Here is a 19,723-nt window from a genome sequence, read left to right as displayed (position 1 = left end):
GCTCTCGGGCTGGCAAGAAGGGCTAAAACTGAAGGAGATGGGAGACCCAGAGAAAGTAGGAGGGTGTTAATCAGTAAAAAGCTTTGAAATACTCTTCTGAAATGTGCAACATTTTATGAATAATGACCTTGAAATACGAATTTCTTTGTGATTTCTTTTGAAGTCATCTTTACCTAGTTTACTTAAACATTTTATCTTTTTAATTTTACATGACTCACAGCAAAGACTTGTTAAAATTGCAACACTTGTGACTAGATTTATCACATGAAATCCTTGGCATATTCTAACTTTTACATCATTGTTCTCAGGCTGTCCATGATTATGTGTATCTTTATCATGAATTCATTGAGACTATGCATTTTTAATTATTTTCTTGAGTGCCCTTTAAGGTGGAAATGTTCAACATGATGTTGTTTGCTGAAACTATACCTCTGAACATATAAATCCTGTTTAGTAATACCTTTTATTTTACATTAAAATTAGACTAAATGGCATTCTTACAGACAGTTCAACACAAGTGCTGACTTAAAAATCTGTCCGCTTTACATTCCAGTGAATATGGACTATGAGAAATAGACCTTGTTATACACCAGGAGCAACAGACAATGATGTTCCATGTTTATGACCCATTTGGTACTGGGTGTTTTTCATTGCCCCTCAGATATGCTGTCCATCCTTCTCCACTGTGTGCTGTGTTGTCTGGTGTCCAGTGGGTTTAATGCTGGAAGCACAGGCAGGTGATGGTAGTGGAGTGTGGTCAGAGCTCCTATTCTTCCAGCTTCCTCTTACAGGCAGTTCCAGATTGGTTGCACCTCTTGGTTCACCTCTTGATAAAAAGCCAAAGCCTTTTACTGCTTACCATTCCCCTACAACTGCTCTTTCTGGATCTGTCCGTGCTTTCAGTCCTAGGAGGGCTAACAATTCTCCACTTTTTTTTTTTTTTTTTTGGACAGGCAGAGTGGACAGGGAGAGAGAGAGAGAAAGGTCTTCCTTTTTCTGTTGGTTCACCCACCAGTGGCTGCTGCAGCTGGTGCACTGCGACCGGTGCACTGCGCTGATCCGAAGCCTGGAGCCAGGTGCTTCTCTTGGTCTCCCATGCGGGTGCAGGACCCAAGCACTTGGGCCATCCTCAACTGCCTTCCCGGGCCACAGCAGAGAGCTGGACTGGAAGAGGAGCGACCGGGACAGAATCCGGCACCCCAACCGGGACTAGAACCCGGGGTGCTGGTGCCACAGGCGGAGGATTAGCCTATTGAGCCACAGCGCCATACAGCAATTCCCCACTTTCTTTAACACCTAAGAACTGTACTGCCTTGTTTTGTCGCTCCACCCATGTCTTTGGAAAGAATCCCTTTGACTACACCATTTGGGTGTCCTATTTTCTTTATCCAAACCCTAGCTGATATAATGCTCAGCTTTTAAATTTAGCTTTCTTAAAAATGAAATGCAAAATAATTCAGTATGAATATGACTGCTCATTTCATTTTGCTGATTAAATATTCTACCAGACATGAAGAGCATGTACCGGTTTTGGTCATTAACATGTAAAATATGCTCAGATATAGTTCAAAAGAGAAACAAATGAGGGAAAGCAGAGAAGGCAAATCTAAATGGCAAGAAGACATGGAATATCAAAAGAGATTTACAAATAGTGTAAGAAACAGGAAATCTAAAAACAGTAATCTAATGATGATCACAAGCATGTATATGAGACTTCTATATAAAAGCACTTATATGAGAGTTCCTATACACCAGGTTCTATTCTCTGTACTTTCTCACAAAAACTCTATCTGGAGGAACACTTCTCCACAGATAAGGAAACTGACAGGTGGTGTTCAGTAAATCAGTCTGGTTCAATAGCTTTTCCTCCTATCTTCTCTGGCACACTGTTTTTCCAATGATTTTGCTGATAAAACTTAAGCACAATAAAAGCTAGGTTGTTTGGTGCAGTGATTAAGACACCATTTGGGGCCGGCGCCACAGCTCAATAGGCTAATCCTCCACCTGCGGCGCCGGCACACCGGGTTCTAGTCCCAGTTGGGGCGCCAGATTCTGTCTCGGTTGCCCCTCTTCCAGGCCAGCTCTCTGCTGTGGCCCGGGAGTGCAGTGGAGGATGGCCCAAGTACTTGGGCCCTGCACCCGCATGGGACACAGCGCGCCAGCCACAGTGGCCATTGGAGGGTGAACCAACGGCAAAGCAAGACCTTTCTCTCTGTCTTTCTCTCTCACTGTCTACTCTGCCTGTAAAAAAAAAAAAAAAAAAAAAAAGACACCATTTGGGGCACCTGTGTTTCATATCGGGTGCCTGGGTTTGAGTCCTGGCTCTGCTTCCAATCCCAGCTTCCTGCTAGTGCACACTCTGTGAGGCCGCAGGCAGTGTCAAACACTCAGGTTCCTGACACTCACAGGGGAGATTCAGGTTGACTTCTTGCCTCCTGGCTTCAGCCTTACCCAGCTCTGCAGATTTTAGGTGAGTGTACCAGCAGGTGGGAGATCTCATTATCCCTGTCTTTCAAATAAAATGAAAGTAAATAATTAAAAAAAGACTTGATGAACAAATACATTTCCAATAGTAATGAAATCAAAGAATATAGATTTTAGAAATAAAGTTGGATTGGAATCCCAACTGTTAAATTTCAGTTGAAATTGCTTTTTACTAATTGTTCTTAAGCCTGACTTTTCTTTATTAAAAAAAGATTTATTTATTTATTTGACAGGCAGAGTGATAGGGGTGGGGTGGAGGGGAGAGAAAGGGAGAGAAAAGAGCAGAGAGAGAGAGATGTTTCATCTACTGGTTTACTCCTCAAATGGCCAACATGGCTGGAGCTGGTACAGGCCAAAGTCAGGAGCCTGGAATCTGAATGTCCCACATGGAACACAGGAGCTCAAGTGCTTGAGCTATTTTTCTAGGCACATTAGCAGGAAGCTAGATTGAAAGTAGAGCAGCCAAGACTTGAACCAGAACTCACACTTGGATGTGAGATGTCAGCATCACAAGCAGAGGCTTAATCAGCTGTGCCACAAGGATGGCCCCAAGCCAAATTTCTTGCTTGCTATTTTTTTCCACAAATCATGAGTTTGCATGACACCTGTAAGTGTTGTTTGTTACTGTGGGTGCTTCCGTATTCTAAAATGAACTCTTCTCTTTAGGGTTATGATCTGTGAATATGCCTGTTAACAAAACACCCGTGATTAATAAATTTGAAGTAATATCTTCCTCTTACCATGAAAAACTCTTGGACTTTAATTTTCAAAATTTAAGTAACAAAAAGAGTCATGAATCAAGGTAAGTTGATCCACACACATAGTAGAGAATTAGAAAGTACAGTATATTGTAAAAATAACAACTAGTAACTGTCTAACCAAGAGTAAACACATTAAGGTTTAAAAGTTTATAATAGCTTATTGATAGTAAATGATCATAAATATCCTAAAAATTTGAATTCTGCACTTCTTTTTGAAATTTTCCTATAGTTATATTTTGCTATTTTGTCATAATAGCACATAAAATGCATAAGAGAAAGTATTTAATAGCCCCTGTTTTCTAAAGAGTTTTAGTTATTTCTAAGTCCTACGCTATTTCAAATTCAGCCGTTAGAGAATGCTTTTCTCTGTTTCAAATTATTTCCCTGGAATAAAGTTACTAAAATAGTGCAAGATGATCTTAAATGAACCTTCTCAAAGATTTTACAGAGAGTGTATTTTTTTCTGTTGTGTCCTTGTCCTAACACCATAGTAATCAAAAGGACAAAAGTTGTTATCCTCCCAGACTCCTACAGAGAGGAGAATAAAGTCCACAATAAACCCTCAAAAAGTGAGCAGATTTCCTGTAATTCATGGAAATGTTTAATACATTAATGTTATTCTGAAGTGCATCTAAATGGTCAGGGACACTAGAAATAAAAAGCATTGAACTAATAACCTAATTAAGCTTTGACTAGTGTGTTTTTTTAAAATTGTATTTTGGTTAATAGAGGGACAAAAAAACTTGTTTAAGAATTTTCTTAACAATACTAGCTACATTCAAAAATTGTAAATTTCCAAAATTCTTAATAATAGAATATCCACATACATTAAGTATATTTAAATAGAATACTGTAATAATGTTTATAAGAAGAAAAAAAAGGACAGAAATGTATACAGTGACAAAATAATTGTAAAATATGGGTATTATAAATAGCAGATTTTCCCTGTGTTAAATCATTTTACAAGGGTACTTAAAACATTCATGGAAAATGGAATTAAATAAGTTTATTTGGATGTAAGCATTTTTGAAATTTTTTAATGAGTTTGGGGAGACAAATCATGTTGAAACCATAATATCTGCTAAGTAATTTAAAAAAAATCTCTAATGACTGATGAGACCAACCATCTGCTAATGTTTGTTGATGTTATAATATAGTCATATGTTTTTCTAATTTTTTGGCATGCGTCTTACAGATACATTGATATCCTTAAATATTTATTACAAATTCTCCCATTGACTGGCTTGTTTGTTAGCTTTATGTTTTAGATGACTTTAATTATATAGAAGTCTTAAAAATTGATATAGTCATTATGTTTTTAAGATCCATTCAAGTTGAGTGGAGCTGTATCATTTTATTGCTAATTTGTTCATTTAATTAATATACTATAAATTATCTTTTCCTTCTTTTATTGCTGGACATTTAATTATTTCCAGTTTGTGGTTATGATGAACAATATTTCTCTGAACATTCTTGCATAGGCATCTTGGCATACATCTAAGATATATACCTGTGAGTAGAATATAAGGATCATGAACTGTATCATTTAGTGAATAGAACTTGTTAATTTTTATTATTCAATTATCTCAATCTTTTATGATTAATCTTTTTCCTCTCTTGATTAAGAAATTTTTTCTTACTATAAAATCAAGTAGATAGTCTTGTATATTCTTTTCTAAAAACCTTATAACTTTCTTTTTATGTCTGTATTCCATCTGGCAATTTTTGTGAATAGCATTAAGTGCAGGTACTATTTCATCTTTTTATGTGCATACCCACCTCATCAACACTATGTATGGACAAGAACATTCTTTCCCTACCATTTTTTTTTTCAGTTATGGCATAATCCAAGAGTCCAGTATATAAATAACTGGGATATGTTTTTCTGTTCTCTATTCTGTGACACTAATGTGTTTATCTGTTTCACATCAATACTACACTGCCTTTAAAACTATGGTTTAGTAATAACATTGCTAGTCAATATGATAGAATTTCAAAACTTTTTCTTTATATTGGGATCAGCTGTCATTTTTTTTCCCCCCAAAAAACTTGCTGGGATATTCCTATTGAATTTTCTGAAAGCATATTTGGGGAGAACTGACATTTTTATCTTAATCAGGATTCCAATGTGTGAACATGGTATATCTATTTATTTATGTATAAAATTTTCTTGATGAAATTTTAGTATTTTTTGTAGGAACATAATTTGTCGTTTGTTAGATTTTTTTGTATGTGTTTAGTATTTTTGATGCTATTATAAATTGCATTCATATATAAGTTTGTAGAAATTACATTTTATAGTTGTTACCTGAAGAGAAAAATCTAATTTATTTTTATGCATTGAAGTTACATACAGAATTGCTAAATTCTCTTGCTAATTCTAAATATATCTGTCTCAATCCTAATTTAAAAGGGGTAATCCATATATTTCATAATTATGATTTTTTGCCAATTCTGCTATTTAATCCCTACTAGATATTATTGATATTTTATCTCTTTGTTTTTATTTTTGCTTCAATGCTTTGTCTTTTTTCATGTAAATGTAATATTAATGCAAAGAGAAAAGACTCAATGTAGTTCACAGACACAATTCTTAGAATAAATGATATTCCATTCCTGTTTCCCAACTTTCCCCTCCCTTCTCTTCTTTCTATCTTTTTAGCTTTTGAGATAATTTATTTTAAATTAAAACTATAGCAAGGGTTTAATGCTTCACTAAATAAAGAGAACAATAAAAAGACCTTAGTTTTGCAGTAATATAGGGAAGGACTATAAATAAAATCAAATGAAAGATGAACATTACATTCATATACAATAAACTTAAAATAATCACAGATCATTAAAGCTATGCTAGTGTAACATTCTTAACTGTTGGATTGACAAAAGTCTGACAAAAATGCATTTCATAGCAATACTGATACAAATTCTTTTTAAAATTTTTTTTCTTAATGTTAGCTTCCACACAGAGGAGAGAACATGTGGTATTTGTCTTTCTGTGTGTAGTTTATTTTGCTAAACTAGTTGCAGTCATTTGATGCAAATTGTAGAATTTCATTTTTTATAGCTAAATAATATTCCATTGTATATTTATACACCATGTGTTCTTTATCCATTCATCTGATGATGAACACCTTGGTTGATTCCAAATATTGTCAGTTGTGAACAGGTGAGTTGATATCTCACTGTGGTTTTGATTGCATTTCCCTGATGGCTTGATGTTAGCATGTTTTCATGTTCTTGTTAGCCATCTGTATTTCTTCTTTTGAGAACTGTCTGTTGAATTTCATCAGTTGATTCTTGCACATGATGAGAAGTAGGGATTTAATTTCATTCATATATATATATATACACACACACACACACACACACACACACCCAATTTGACAGCACCATTTATTGATGAGATTATCTTTAAACCAATGTATGGAAGGGCACTTTCATCAAGAATCAGTTGGCTGTATATATGTGGATTAATTTCTGCGCTCATTATTCTGTTCCACTGATCTATACATCAGCTTTTTGATAGTACCATGCTATTTTAATTACTATTGCTTTGTAGTATATTTTTTTTTAACTTTTATTTAACGAATATAAATTTCCAAAGTACGGCTTATGGATTACAATGGCTTCACCCCATAACGTCCCTCCCACCCGCAACCCTCCCCTCTCTCACTCCCTCTCCCCTTCCATTCACATCAAAATTGATTTTCAATTCTCTTTATATACAGAAGATCAGTTTAGCATACATTAAGTAAAGATTTCAACAGTTTGCTCCCACACAGAAACATAAGGTGAAAAATAATAGATGATTTTTCAAATGATGATGAAATCAGATCAGACCTATTGTCATGTTTAATCCCAGTGAGAGTCAAGTTGGGAATTGATAATTTCTTTCTTTCTTTCTTTTTTTTTTTACAGAAGATAAGTTTAGTATACATTAAGTAAAGCTTTCAACAGTTTGCACCCCCATAGAAACACAGAGTGAAATATACTGTTTGAGTACTCGTTATAGCATTAAATCTCAATGTACAGCACATTAAGGACAGAGATCCTACATGAGGAGTAAGTGCACAGTGATTCCTGTTGTTGACTTTACAAATTGACACTCTTGTTTATGGCCTCAGTAATCTCCCCATGCTCCAGTCATGAGTTTCCAAGGCTATGGAAGCCCCTTGAGTTCTCCGACTCTTATCTTGTTTAGACAAGGTCATAGTCAAAGTGGAGGTTCTCTCCTCTCTTCAGAGAAAGGTACCTCCTTCTTTGAAGACCTGTTCTTTCCACTGGGATCTCACTCACAGAGATCTTTCATTTAGTTTTTTTTTTTTTTGCCAGAGTGTCTTGGCTTTCCATGCCTGAAATACTCTCATGAGCTTTTCAGCCAGATCCGAATGCCTTTATGGCTGATACTGAGGCCAGAGTGCTTTTTAGGATATCTGCCATTCTATGAGTCTGCTGAGTATCTCGCTTCCCATGTTGGATCACTCTCCCCTTTATTTATTCTATCGGTTAGTATTAGCAGGTACTAGACTTGTTTATGTGCTCCCTTTGACTCTTAGTCCTTTCATTATGATCAATTGTGAACTGAAATTGATCACTTGGACTAGTGAGATGGCATTGGTACATGCCACCTTGATGGGATTGAATTGGAGTCCCCTGGTATGTTTCTAACTCTACCATTTGGGGCAAGTCAGCCTGAGCATGTCCCAAATTGTACATCTCTTCCCTCTCTTATTCCCACTCTTATGTTTAACAGGGATCACATTCAGTTACATTTCAACACTTAAGAATAACTGTGTATTAATCACAGAATTAAACCAGTCATAATTAGTAAAACAGATAAAAAAACTACTAAGAGGGATAATGTACTAAGTTGTTCATTAACAGTCAGGGCTATGCTGATCAAGTCACCGTTTCTCATAGTGTCCATTTCACTTCAACAGGTTTCCTTTTTGGTGTTCAGTCAGTTGTCACCAATCAGGGAGAACATATGGTATTTGTCTCTTTGGGACTGGCTTATTTCACTCAGCATGATGTGTTCCAGATTCCTCCATTTTGTTGCAAATGACTGGATTTCGTTGTTTCTTACTGCGGTATAGTATTCTAAAGAGTACATATCCCATAATTTCTTTATCCAGTCTACCGTTGATGGGCATTTAGGTTGGTTCCAGGTCTTGGCTATTGTGAATTGTGCTGCAATAAACATTAGGGTGCAGACCGCTTTTTTGTTTGCCAATTTAAATTCCTTTGGGTAAATCCCAAGGAGTGGGATGGCTGGGTCGAATGGTAGGGTTATCTTCAGGTTTCTGAGGAATCTCCAGACTGACTTCCACAGTGGCTTGACCAGTTTGCATTCCCACCAACAGTGGGTTAGTGTCCCTTTTTCCCCACATCCTCGCCAGCATCTGTTGTTGGTAGATTTCTGCATATGAGCCATTCTAACCGGGGTGAGGTGAAACCTCATTGTGGTTTTGATTTGCATTTCCCTGATTGCTAGTGACCTTGAACATTTTTTCATGTGCCTGTTGGCCATTTGGATTTCCTCTTTTGAAAAATGTCTATTGAGGTCCTTGGGCCATCTCTTAAGTGGGTTGTTGGTTTTGTTTTTGTGGAGTTTCTTGATCTCTTTGTAGATTCTGGTTATTAACCCTTTATCTGTTGCATAGTTTGCAAATATTTTTTCCCATTCTGTTGGTTGTCTCTTCACTCTCCTGACTGTTTCTTTTGCAGTACAGAAACTTCTCAATTTGATGCAATCCCAATAGTTGATTTTGGCTTTGACTGCCTGTGCCTCCCGGGTCTTTTCCAGAAATTCTTTGCCTGTGCCAATATCTTGAAGGGTTTCTCCAATGTTCTCTAATAACTTGATGGTGTCAGGTCGTAGATTTAGATCTTTAATCCATGTTGAGTGGATTTTTGTGTAAGGTGTAAGGTAGGGGTCTTGCTTCATGATTCTGCACGTGGAAATCCAGTTTTCCCAGCACCATTTATTGAATAGACTGTCCTTTCTCCAGGAATTGGTTTTAGATCCTTGATCAAATCTAAGTTGGCTGTAGATGTTTGGGTTGATTTCTGGTGTTTCAATTCTGTTCCATTGGTCTATCCATCTGTTTCTGTACCAGTACCATGCTGTTTTGATTACAACTGCCCTGTAGTATGTCCTGAAATCTGGTATTGTGATGCCTCCGGCTTTTTTTTGTTGTTGTTGTACAAGATTGCTTTAGCTATTCGAGGTCTCTTATGCCTCCATATGAATTTCAGCATCATTTTTTCTAGATCTGCGAAGAATGTCTTTGGTATCTTGATTGGGATTGCATTGAATCTATAAATTGCTTTTGGGAGAATGGACATTTTGATGATGTTGATTCTTCCAATCCATGAGCATGGAAGATTTTTCCATTTTTTGGTATCATCTTCTATTTCTTTCTTTAAGATTTTGTAATTCTCATTGTAGAGATCTTTAATGTCCTTGGTTAAGTTTATTCCAAGGTATTTGATTGTTTTTGTAGCTATTGTGAATGGGATTGATCTTAGCAGTTCTTTCTCAGCCATGGCATTGCTTGTGTATACAAAGGCTGTTGATTTTTGTGCATTGATTTTATATCCTGCCACTTTGCCAAACTCCTCTATGAGTTCCAATAGTCTCTTAGTAGTGTTCTTTGGATCCCCTAAGTAAAGAATCATATCATCTGCAAAGAGGGATAGTTTGACTTCTTCCTTCTCAATTTGTATTCCTTTGATTTCTTTTTCTTGTCTGATGGCTCTGGCTAAAACTTCCAGAACTATGTTAAATAGCAGTGGTGAGAGTGGACATCCCTGTCTGGTGCCAGATCTCAGTGGAAATGCTTCCAACTTTTCCCCATTCAATAGGATGCTGGCTGTGGGCTTTTCATAAATTGCTTTGATTATATTGAGGAATGTTCCTTCTATACCCAATTTGCTTAGAGTTTTCATCATGAAAGGGTGTTGAATTTTATCGAATGCTTTCTCTGCATCTATTGAGATAATCATATGGTTTTTCTTCTGCAGTCTGTTGATATGGTGAATCACATTGATTGATTTGCGAATGTTGATCCATCTCTGCATACCAGGGATAAATCCCACTTGGTCTGGGTGAATGATTTTCCTGATGTGTTGTTGTATTCTATTGGTGAGAATTTTATTGAGTTTTTTTGCGTCTGTTCATCAGGGATATTGGTCTATAATTTTCTTTCAGTGCTGCATCTTTCTCTGGCTTAGGGATTAAGGTGATGCTGGCTTCATAGAAAGAATTTTGGAGGATTCCATCTTTTTCGATTGTTCTGAATAGTTTGAGAATGAATGGAATCAATTCTTCTTTAAATGTCTGGTAGAATTCAGCAGTGAATCCATCTGGTCCTGTGCTTTTCTTTGTTGGGAGGGCCTTTATTACTGTTTCAATTTCTGTCTCAGTTATGGGTCTGTTTAGGTTTTTGATGTCTTCCTGGTTCAATTTAGGTAGGTTGCATGTGTCCAGGAATCTATCCATTTCTGATAGGTTTCCCTGTTTGCTGGCATACAGGTCCTTGTAGTAATTTCTGATGATTCTTTTTATTTCTGTGGTGTCTGTTGTTACATTTCCTTTTTCATCTCTGATTGTATTGATTTGTGTCTTTTCTCTTCTTTTTTTAGTTAGTTGGGCCAATGGGGTGTCAATTTTGTTTATTTTTTCAAAAAAACAGCTCTTCGCTTGCCTGATTTTTTGTAATTTTTTTTTATTCAATCCTGTTAATTTCTTCTCTGATTTTAATTATTTCTCTTCTCCTACTAGATTTGGGTCTGGTTTGCTGCAATATTTCTATGTCCTTGAGATGCGCTGAAAGGTCATTTATTTGGTGCCTTTCAAATTTCTTGGTATAGGCCCCTATTGCTATAAACTTGCCTCTCAATACTGCTTTTGCCGTATCCCATAAGTTTTGATATGTTGTGTTGTTATCCTCATTTACTTCCAGAAAGTTTCTGATTTCTCTTTTGATTTCTTGAATGACCCAGTGTTCATTCAGGAGCATGTTGTTCAGTCTCCATGTGTTTGCATACTTTCTGGGGTTTCCTGCGTTGCTAATTTCCAGCTTCATTCCACTGTGGTCTGAGAAGCTGCATGGTATGATTGTAATTCTTTTAAATTTGCTGAGACTTGCTTTATGGCCTAGTATGTGTTCAATCCTAGAGAAGGTTCCATGCACTGCTGAGAAGAATGTGAAGTCTTTAGATGTAGGATTGAAAGTTCTGTAGATATCTGTTAGATCCATTTGGGCAATAGTGTCGATTAAATCTGCTGTTTCCTTGTTGATCTTCTGTCTGGATGATCTATCTATTTCTGGGAGTGGAGTATTGAAGTTCCCCCAGTACTATTGTATTGGAATCTAAGTCTCCCTTTAAGTCCCTTAACATATCTTTTAAATAGACCAGTGCCCTGTAATTAGGTGCATATACATATATATTAGTTACATCTTCCTGTTGAATTGAACCCTTAATCATTATATAGTGCCCTTCTTTGTCTCTCTTAACAGTTTTTGTATTAAAGTTTATTTTGTCTGATATTAATATGGCTACACCTGCTTTTTTTTGGTTTCTGTTGGCATTGAATATCTTTTTCCAACCTTTCACTTTCAGTCTGCATGCATCTTTGTCAGAGAGATGTGTTTCTTGTAGGCAACAAATAGTTGGGTGTTGTTCCTTAAGCCAGTCAGCCAGTCTGTGTATTTTAACTGGACAGTTAAGGCCATTCACGTTTAATGTGACTATTGATACATAGTGACTTTGCCCTGACATTTTCCCGGAGATATTTTCTAGTATATGCTTTGAGCTTCCCATGCTCTTTTACTGGTAGGTGTTCTTCCTTTCCCTTCTTTCATATTGATGGCGGTGTTTCTGTGTTTCTGAGTGTAGCACATCTTTAAGTATCTTTTGCAGGGCCGGAGGAGTGGCCACAAAGTCTTTCAATTTCTGTTTGCTATGAAATTCGCAAATGAGAGCTTAGCAGGATCTAAATATTCTAGGCTGGCAATTTTTCTCTCTTAGCACCTGTTCTATGTCTCACCATTCCCTCCTAGCCTGTAGTGTTTCTGATGGGAAGTCTGCTGTGAGTCTAATTGGAGATCCTCTGAGAGTCATCTGACGTTTCTCTCTTGCACATTTTAGGATCTTTTCTTTATGTTTCACTGTGGTAAGTTTAATTACAACGTGTCGTGGTGAGGATCTCTTTTGGTCATGTTTACTGGGGGTTCTATGAGCTTCCTGTACTAGGATGTCTCTGTCCTTCTCCAAACCTGGAAAGTTCTTTGCTAGTATCTCACTAAAAAGGCCTTCAAATCCTTTCTCTCTCTCCATGCCTTCAGGAACTCCTAGAACTCGAATGTTGGTTTTTTTAATAGTATCCTGTAGATTCCCCACAATATTTTTTAGATTTCTAATTTCCTCTTCTTTTCTTTGGTCTGACTGTATCCTTTCCTGTGCTCTGTCTTCTAAGTCCGATATTCTCTCTTCTGCTTCCCCCATTCTGTTTTTAAGGCTCTCTAATGTGTTTGTCATTTGATCTATTGAGCTCTTCATTTCATTTTGATTTCTCTTCACTATCACACTTTCCTGTTCTACTAGTTTCTGCATTTCAGTTGGATTCTTCCTTAAAATTTCATTTTCAAGAGAGAGATTTTCAATCCTGTTCAATAAGGATTTCTGTAGTTCAAGGATTTGCTTTTGAAAACTTCTAAATGTTCTTATCATAAATTTTTTGAAATCTGTATCTTGCATTTCTTCTATCTCATCATCTTCATAATCTTGGCTTGGGGTGTTTTGTTTATTTGGAGGTGTCATAGTGTCATCATTGATCTTGTTCCCTCGATTTCTATGTTTATTGCTTGGCATGGTTAATTCTGTTTCCCTCACTGTGAGTTTTTTTTTTTATACTATATCTGTTTTAAGTGGACTGCCTGCTGTTGGAGGAGCTTTGGATGCTTGAGATGGGTGAGGCCTGAGAGCTCTGCTTGGTTCTTCAGGGTTACAGGTGTGCAAAGGTGACACCCTCAGGTTATGCATGGTAAATCTCTCTTGATTTATTTATTTATTCATTTATTTTATTTTATTTTATTTTTTATTCAGGAGGTAAGTAATATTGAAGGCTGAGCAGAATTGATGGTATTTAGCTTCCGATCGATCTCTGGCTTCTACCCAAAGAGTCTGTGCAGGCTCGGTTTCTCCTGCGGACTCCCACTGGGTTGCCTAGGCTACTGAATTGTAGCCTTAACTCTCCCCTTTTATTATGTATATCCCAGCTCTTTGTCTCTTTCTCGCCTTTGCAAGGGTGGCAGAGAGTGGAACTTGTCTGTACCAGTATGCCCCCACCTTTTTATTTATTTATTTATTTATTTATTTATTTATTAATTTTTCCTTCTCTCCTGTAGTCAGTCTGTTGAACTTTCCCGCTTCAGTGCCCGCTTCCCTCTAAAATTCTGTCCGCCGTTTCCCCGCCAATGTCTCCGGTTACTGAGCTCACCTCTGCTTCCAGCGCCAATGTGTGGACTCGGAGCCCTGGGCGTCTCTCCTCTCCCCGCTGGTGTCTGTGTCACATCGACTCCCCTTCCCGCACTGGCTCTCAGACTCTGCGTCTCCCGCGGTTTGGCTTCCGCGTGGTGGGCGACCCTGCTCTCCCAGTAGGTCCTCTGAGTCACAGCGAATAGCTCCGGAAGAGTTTCCTCTGCAATTTTTTCCCTGATCCTTTTTCTGAGGCTACCGTAATTCCGCTTTTATTAAACTAAATTTTCCCGGACTATCGGTGCGTGCCCTCACTATTCTGCCATCTTGGCTCCGCCTCTCCGCTTTGTAGTATATATTGAAGACAGGTATTGTGATACTTCTGGTTTGATTTATACAAAAATTAACTCAAAATGCATCAAGGATATAAATCTATGATCATACCAACAAGTTACTAGAGAAGAACATTGGGGATACTGTTTATTTTATCTATGCATTGGTATAGATAATGACTTCTTGGAAAAGACCCCAGAAGCACAGGCAATCAAAGCCAAAATTGTCAAATGAGATTACATCAAGCCGAGAAGCTTCTGTACTGCAAAGGAAACACTCTTCAAAATGAAGAGACAACTGACAGAATGAGAGAAAATATTTGCAAACTATGCAGCTGATAAAGGATTAATATCCTGAATCTCTACTAATGAGCTCAAGAAACTCAACAACAATAAAACAAATAATCCAGTTAAGAAATGTGCAAAGGACTTGAACAGGCATGTTTCAAAGGGGAAACTCAAATGGCCACTAGACATATGAAAAAGTGCTCAGGATCAATAGGCATCAGGGAAATGCAAATCAAAACAACAAAGGGCTTTGACCTCATCCCAGTTAGAATGACTATCATCCACAAATCAAACAAAAATAAATGATGATTAAGATGGAGGGGAAAAGGTACGCTACTCCAGAGTTGATTGGAATATAAATTAATACAGCCATTGTGGAAGACAGTATGGCAGTTTCTCAGAGATCTGAAAATAGATCTACACTATGACTCAGACATCCCACTCCTGGAAAGTTAATGAAATGAAATTAAATAAAATGAAATCAGCATATGAAGAAATTATTTGTATCCCCATGTTTGTTGCAGCTCAATTCACAATAGCTAAGATATTGAATCATCCCAGATATCCATCAACTGATGACTGGATGAAGAAAATGTTGTATATATACACTTTGGAATACTATTCAGTCATAAAAAGAATGAAATCTGTTGTTTGCAACAAAATGGATGCAACTGGAAGCCATTATACTTAGTGGAATAAGCCAGTCCCCAAAAGACAAATATCATACAATTTCCATGATCTGTGGTAACTAATAGAGGCGAAAAATGTAATGTGTATCAGCAAAATTGACATTTTGAGATTTGGTTATTATTTACAGCCCTTGTCTCTACTGCTGAGGAACAGTGTTTTTTACTTTTTAATGTGTGTCGAATTCGACTTCCTCCAAGATGGCGGAATAGGGAGGGAGCACACTGATAGTCTGGGAAAAGATAGTTTAATGAAAGTGGAGATACTGTAGTTTCAGGGAAGAGTTAGGGAAAAAACTGCAGAGGAAACTCTTCCAGAACTAGTGAGACACAGTGGACCTACATGGAAGGCACAGGTGACCACGGCTTGGAACCTCAGCTGCTGAGTCTATGCACCAGCGCTGGAAAGGGAGGTGAGCTGAAACCTCAGTAGTCCAAGACACTGGCAGGGAAGCGGCAGGAAGAGCCTAGAGGGAATGAGGCTTGAAGCTCTGTGGGGGAAAGTTCCCCAGGCTAACTACGGGAGAGAAAAAAAAAATGAAAGGGACCGGTGTGGACACGATTCTTGCTCTCCACTCACTTTACAAAGGCGAGCAAGACAAAGAGCAGGTGCCATTTTGGACAAACGTAAAAGCTGCACCACCTCAGGGCTGCGCCCACTCTCAGCCAAGCAGAAAAACCTGACTCTGGTGGGGAGAAATAACAGGAGGTTAGGACCTAGTGAATGTGTGGAGCTAATGAACTCAGACTGTGAAAAAAAAAAAAAGTGACGTTGTGTGAGAGAACTCACGGAGTACCTGAGATGTGAGTACTCTCGGGAGATGCCACAAACTCAGTAACCTTGGCAACACAGTGGGAGATTGCAGGGGAATTTGAGCTTACACTGAGGAACACACAGATCCTTTGTGTGGTCCTTGGGACAGAGCAGATGAATATTATACCCACAGGGGCCAGAGCGCAGACACTGTCTGCCTTCAATTCCACTCAGCTGTGTGGAATTACTTCCCTTCTGAATAAAAATAAGATCGAAAGAGAGAGAGAGAGAGAGAGAGAGAGAGAGAGATTTACCACGCCTAACCTGGGTGTGTCACCTTTGGCACACCCATAACACTGAAGTACCGAACAGAGCTCTCTGGTCACACCCATCACAAGCCTCTAAGGATCCATCAAAAGCAGACAGTCCACTTAATCTAGAGTCATAGTATAATGAGAAAAACCACCACAGTGAGGGAAAAAAAGAGAAGAAACCAAGAATATCTCCACAATGCTGAGCAACAAATGCAGAAACCAAGGAAACAAGAACAAGGAAGACATTATGATGTCCCCAAATTAACAAGACACCCCAATTCAAGATTATGAAGATGATGAGATAGAAGAAATGCAAGATACAGATTTCAAAAAATTTATGATAAGAACATTAAGAAGTTCTCAAAAACAAATTCTTGAACTACAGAAATCCTTACTGGATAGGATAGAAAATCTTGCTCAGGAAAATGAAATCTTAAGGAGGAGGAATCAAAATGAAATGAAGAAACTAGTAGAACATGAAATTGTGATAGTGATGAGAAATCAAAATGAAATGAAGAATTCAATAGAACAAATGACAAACACATTAGAGAGCCTTAAAAACAGAGTCAGTGAGAGAAGAGAGAATATTGGACTTAGAGCACAGGAAAGTATAAAGTCAAAAAAAGAAAAGAAGAGGAAATTAGAAATCTAAAAAATATTGTGGGGAATCTACAGGATACTATTAAAAAAACCAACATTCGAGTTCTAGGAGTTCCTGAAGGCATGGAGAGAGAGAAAGGATTTGAAGGCCTTTTTAGTGAGATACTAGCAGAGAACTTTCCAGGTTTGGAGAAGGACAGAGACATCCTAGTACAGGAAACTCACAGAACCCCCAGTAAACATGACCAAAAGAGATCCTCACCACAACACATTGTAATCAAACTCAACACAGTGGAGCATAAAGAAAAGATTCTAAAATGTGCAAGAGAGAAATGCCAGGTTACTCTCAGAGGATCTCCAATTCGACTCACAGCAGACTTCTCATCAGAAACCCTACAGGATAGGAGGAATGGTGAGATATAGCCCAGGTACTAAGAAAAAATGCAAGCCCAGAATATTATATCCTGCAAAGCCCACATTTGTGAATGAAGGTGAAATAAAGACCTTTCATAGCAAACAGAAATTGAAAGAATTTGTCACCACTTGTCCAGCCCTGCAAAATATGCTTAAAGATGTGTTACACACAGAAACAGAGAAATACGGCCATCTATACGAAAGAAGGTAAAGGAAGAAAATCTCTCACTAAAAGATCACAGGAAGTTCAAAATATATATTAGAAATATCTTTGGAAAAATGGTAAGTCAAAGTTTCTATTTATCAATAGTCACTTTGAATGTAATGGCCTCAACTTGACAGTTAAAAGGAACAGACTGGCTGAATGGATTAAAAAACAAAACCCATCTATTTGCTGCTTACAAGAAACACATCTTTCCAGCAAGGATGCATGCAGACTGAAAGTGAAAGGTTGGAAAAAGATATTCCATGCCAACCAAAGAAGAGCTGGTGTAGCCATATTAATATCAGACAAAATAAATTTTAACTCAAAAACCGTTAAGCAAGACTAAGAGGGGGACTATATAATGATTAAGGGATCAATTCAACAGGAAGATATAACTATTATAAATGTATATGCACCTAATTACAGGGCACCGTTATTTAAAAGATATGTTAAGGAAATTAAAGTGAGACTACAATGCAAAAATCTTCAATAAAATTCTGGCCAATAGAATTCATCATCAGAAAGATCATCCACCCAGACCAAGTGGGATTTATCCCTGGTATGCAGGGATGGTTCAGTGTTCACAAATCAATCAACATGATACACCACATTAACAAACTGCAGAAGAATAACCATATAATTATCTCAATAGATGCAAATAAAGCATCTGATAAAATACAACACCCTTTCATGATGAAAACTCTAAGCAAACTATGCAAATTGGGTATAGAAGGAACATTCCTCATCACAATCAAGGCAACTTTTGAAAAGCCCACATCCAGCATTACATTGAATGGGGGAAAAGTTGGAACCATTTCCGCTGAGATCTGGTAGCAGACAAGGATGCCCACTCTCACCATTGCTATTTAATATAGTACTGGAAGTTTTAACCATAGCCATTAGGCAAGAAAAAGAAATTAAAGGGATACAAATTCGGAAGGAAGAAGTCAAAATATACCTCTTTGCAGACAATATGATTCTTTATTTAAGGGATCCAAAGAACTCTACTAAGAGACTATTGGAACACATAGAAAAGCTTGGTAAAGTAGCAGGATATAAAATCAATGCACAAAAATCAACAGCCTTTGTAAACACAGGGAATGTAAACTGGTACATCCACTGTAGAAGACAGTATGGAGATACCTCAGAAAACTGAATATAGACCTACCACATGATCCAACCTTCCCACTCCTGGGAATTTACCCTAAGGAAATGAAATTAACATATGAAAGATTGGGGCAGAGCCAAGATGGCTGAATAGTGAGGGTGCGCACTGTTAGTCTGGGAAAAGATAGTTTAATAAAAGTGGAGTTACTGTAGCCTCAGGAAAAGGCTCAGGAAAAAATTGCAGAGGAAACTCTTTCGGATCTAGTGGATGTGACACGGAGGACATACAGGGAGAGCAAGATCACCCACCGCATGGAAGCCAAGCTGCGGGAGCTGAACAGCCACAGAACCCGAGCCGCAGAGTCTGCGCACCAGCGCTGGAAGTGTAGGTGAGACAAAAACCCTGGTAACCCGAGACATTGGCGGGGAAAGGCAGAAAGAGCCTATAGGGAACGAGGCCTAAAGCCCCACTGGGAAAAGTTCACCAGACTGACTGGAGGAGAGAAAAAAAAATGAATAAATAAGGGGAACCAGCACGGGCATTAGCCTCTCTCTCCACTCACCTTACAAAGCCGAGCAAGGCAAAGAGCAGGTGCCATTTTACATATGTAAAGCGGCTCCCGCCATTAGCCAAGCAGAAAAACCTGACTCTGGTGGGGAGAAATAACAGGAGGTTAAAACCTAGTGAAAGTGTGGAGCTAATGAACTGAGACTGTGAAAATCTGAGGAGGGGCAAGAGATCTCACCGAGTACACTAACTCGGTAACCTGGGCAACCTGGTGAGAGACTGCAGAAAATTTGAGACCACACTGAGGGCTGCATAAACTCTTTGTGTGGTCCCAGGGGTAAGCAGACGAATACCCACAGGGACAGTTGATGTACAATGTAATACTTTATCCATTTTAGTATTTTTTTTGTTCTAGTATTATTGGTTGAACTCTGTAAGTAACACACAATTATTCTTAGGTGTTTAAATTTTAACTGAACAGTGATCCCTGTTAGGAATTTGGAAAACATTATGCTGAGTGAAATAAGCCAGTCCCAAAGGGACAAATACCATATGTTCTCCCTGATCGGTGACAACTAACTGAGCACCAAAAAGGAAACCTGTTAAAGTGAAATGAACACTATGAGAAACGGTGACTTGATCAGCCCTTGCCCTGACTGTTGATGAACAACTTAATATGTTATTCCTCTTAGTATTTTTTTTTGTTTGTTCTACTTAATACTTTTGGTTGAATACTGTAATCAATACACAGTTATTCTTAAGTGTTGAAACTTAACTGAAAAGAG

At 37.9% G+C, this 19,723-nt stretch overlaps 1 protein-coding gene across 25 annotated transcripts in view; it reads left to right on the top strand.

Annotated features, from left to right (window-relative positions):
• The window catches only part of TMEM232 (transmembrane protein 232), a 343,834-nt gene that overhangs the window by 47,338 nt on the left and 276,773 nt on the right, over positions 1-19,723 (top strand). For 8 of the 25 annotated variants that reach the window (XM_051853877.2, XM_051853878.2, XM_051853879.2 and 5 more), the window contains one exon: positions 3,151-3,286. The exons of 14 other annotated variants lie outside the window; for them this stretch is intronic. In XM_051853877.2, coding sequence (XP_051709837.2) covers positions 3,168-3,286 — 119 coding nt within the window. In that variant the 5' untranslated portion in view covers positions 3,151-3,167. Of the gene's footprint in view, positions 1-3,150; positions 3,287-4,681; positions 4,758-19,723 lie in introns of those variants that run through there. 3 more of the 25 variants (XM_051853890.2, XM_051853888.2, XM_051853895.2) reach the window with 3 other exon arrangements.

Source organism: Oryctolagus cuniculus, chromosome 14, assembly GCF_964237555.1.
Source record: "Oryctolagus cuniculus chromosome 14, mOryCun1.1, whole genome shotgun sequence".
NCBI lineage: Eukaryota > Metazoa > Chordata > Mammalia > Lagomorpha > Leporidae > Oryctolagus > Oryctolagus cuniculus.
Note: the sequence above shows the minus strand (reverse complement) of the source record. Positions and strands in the feature narration are given on the sequence as shown.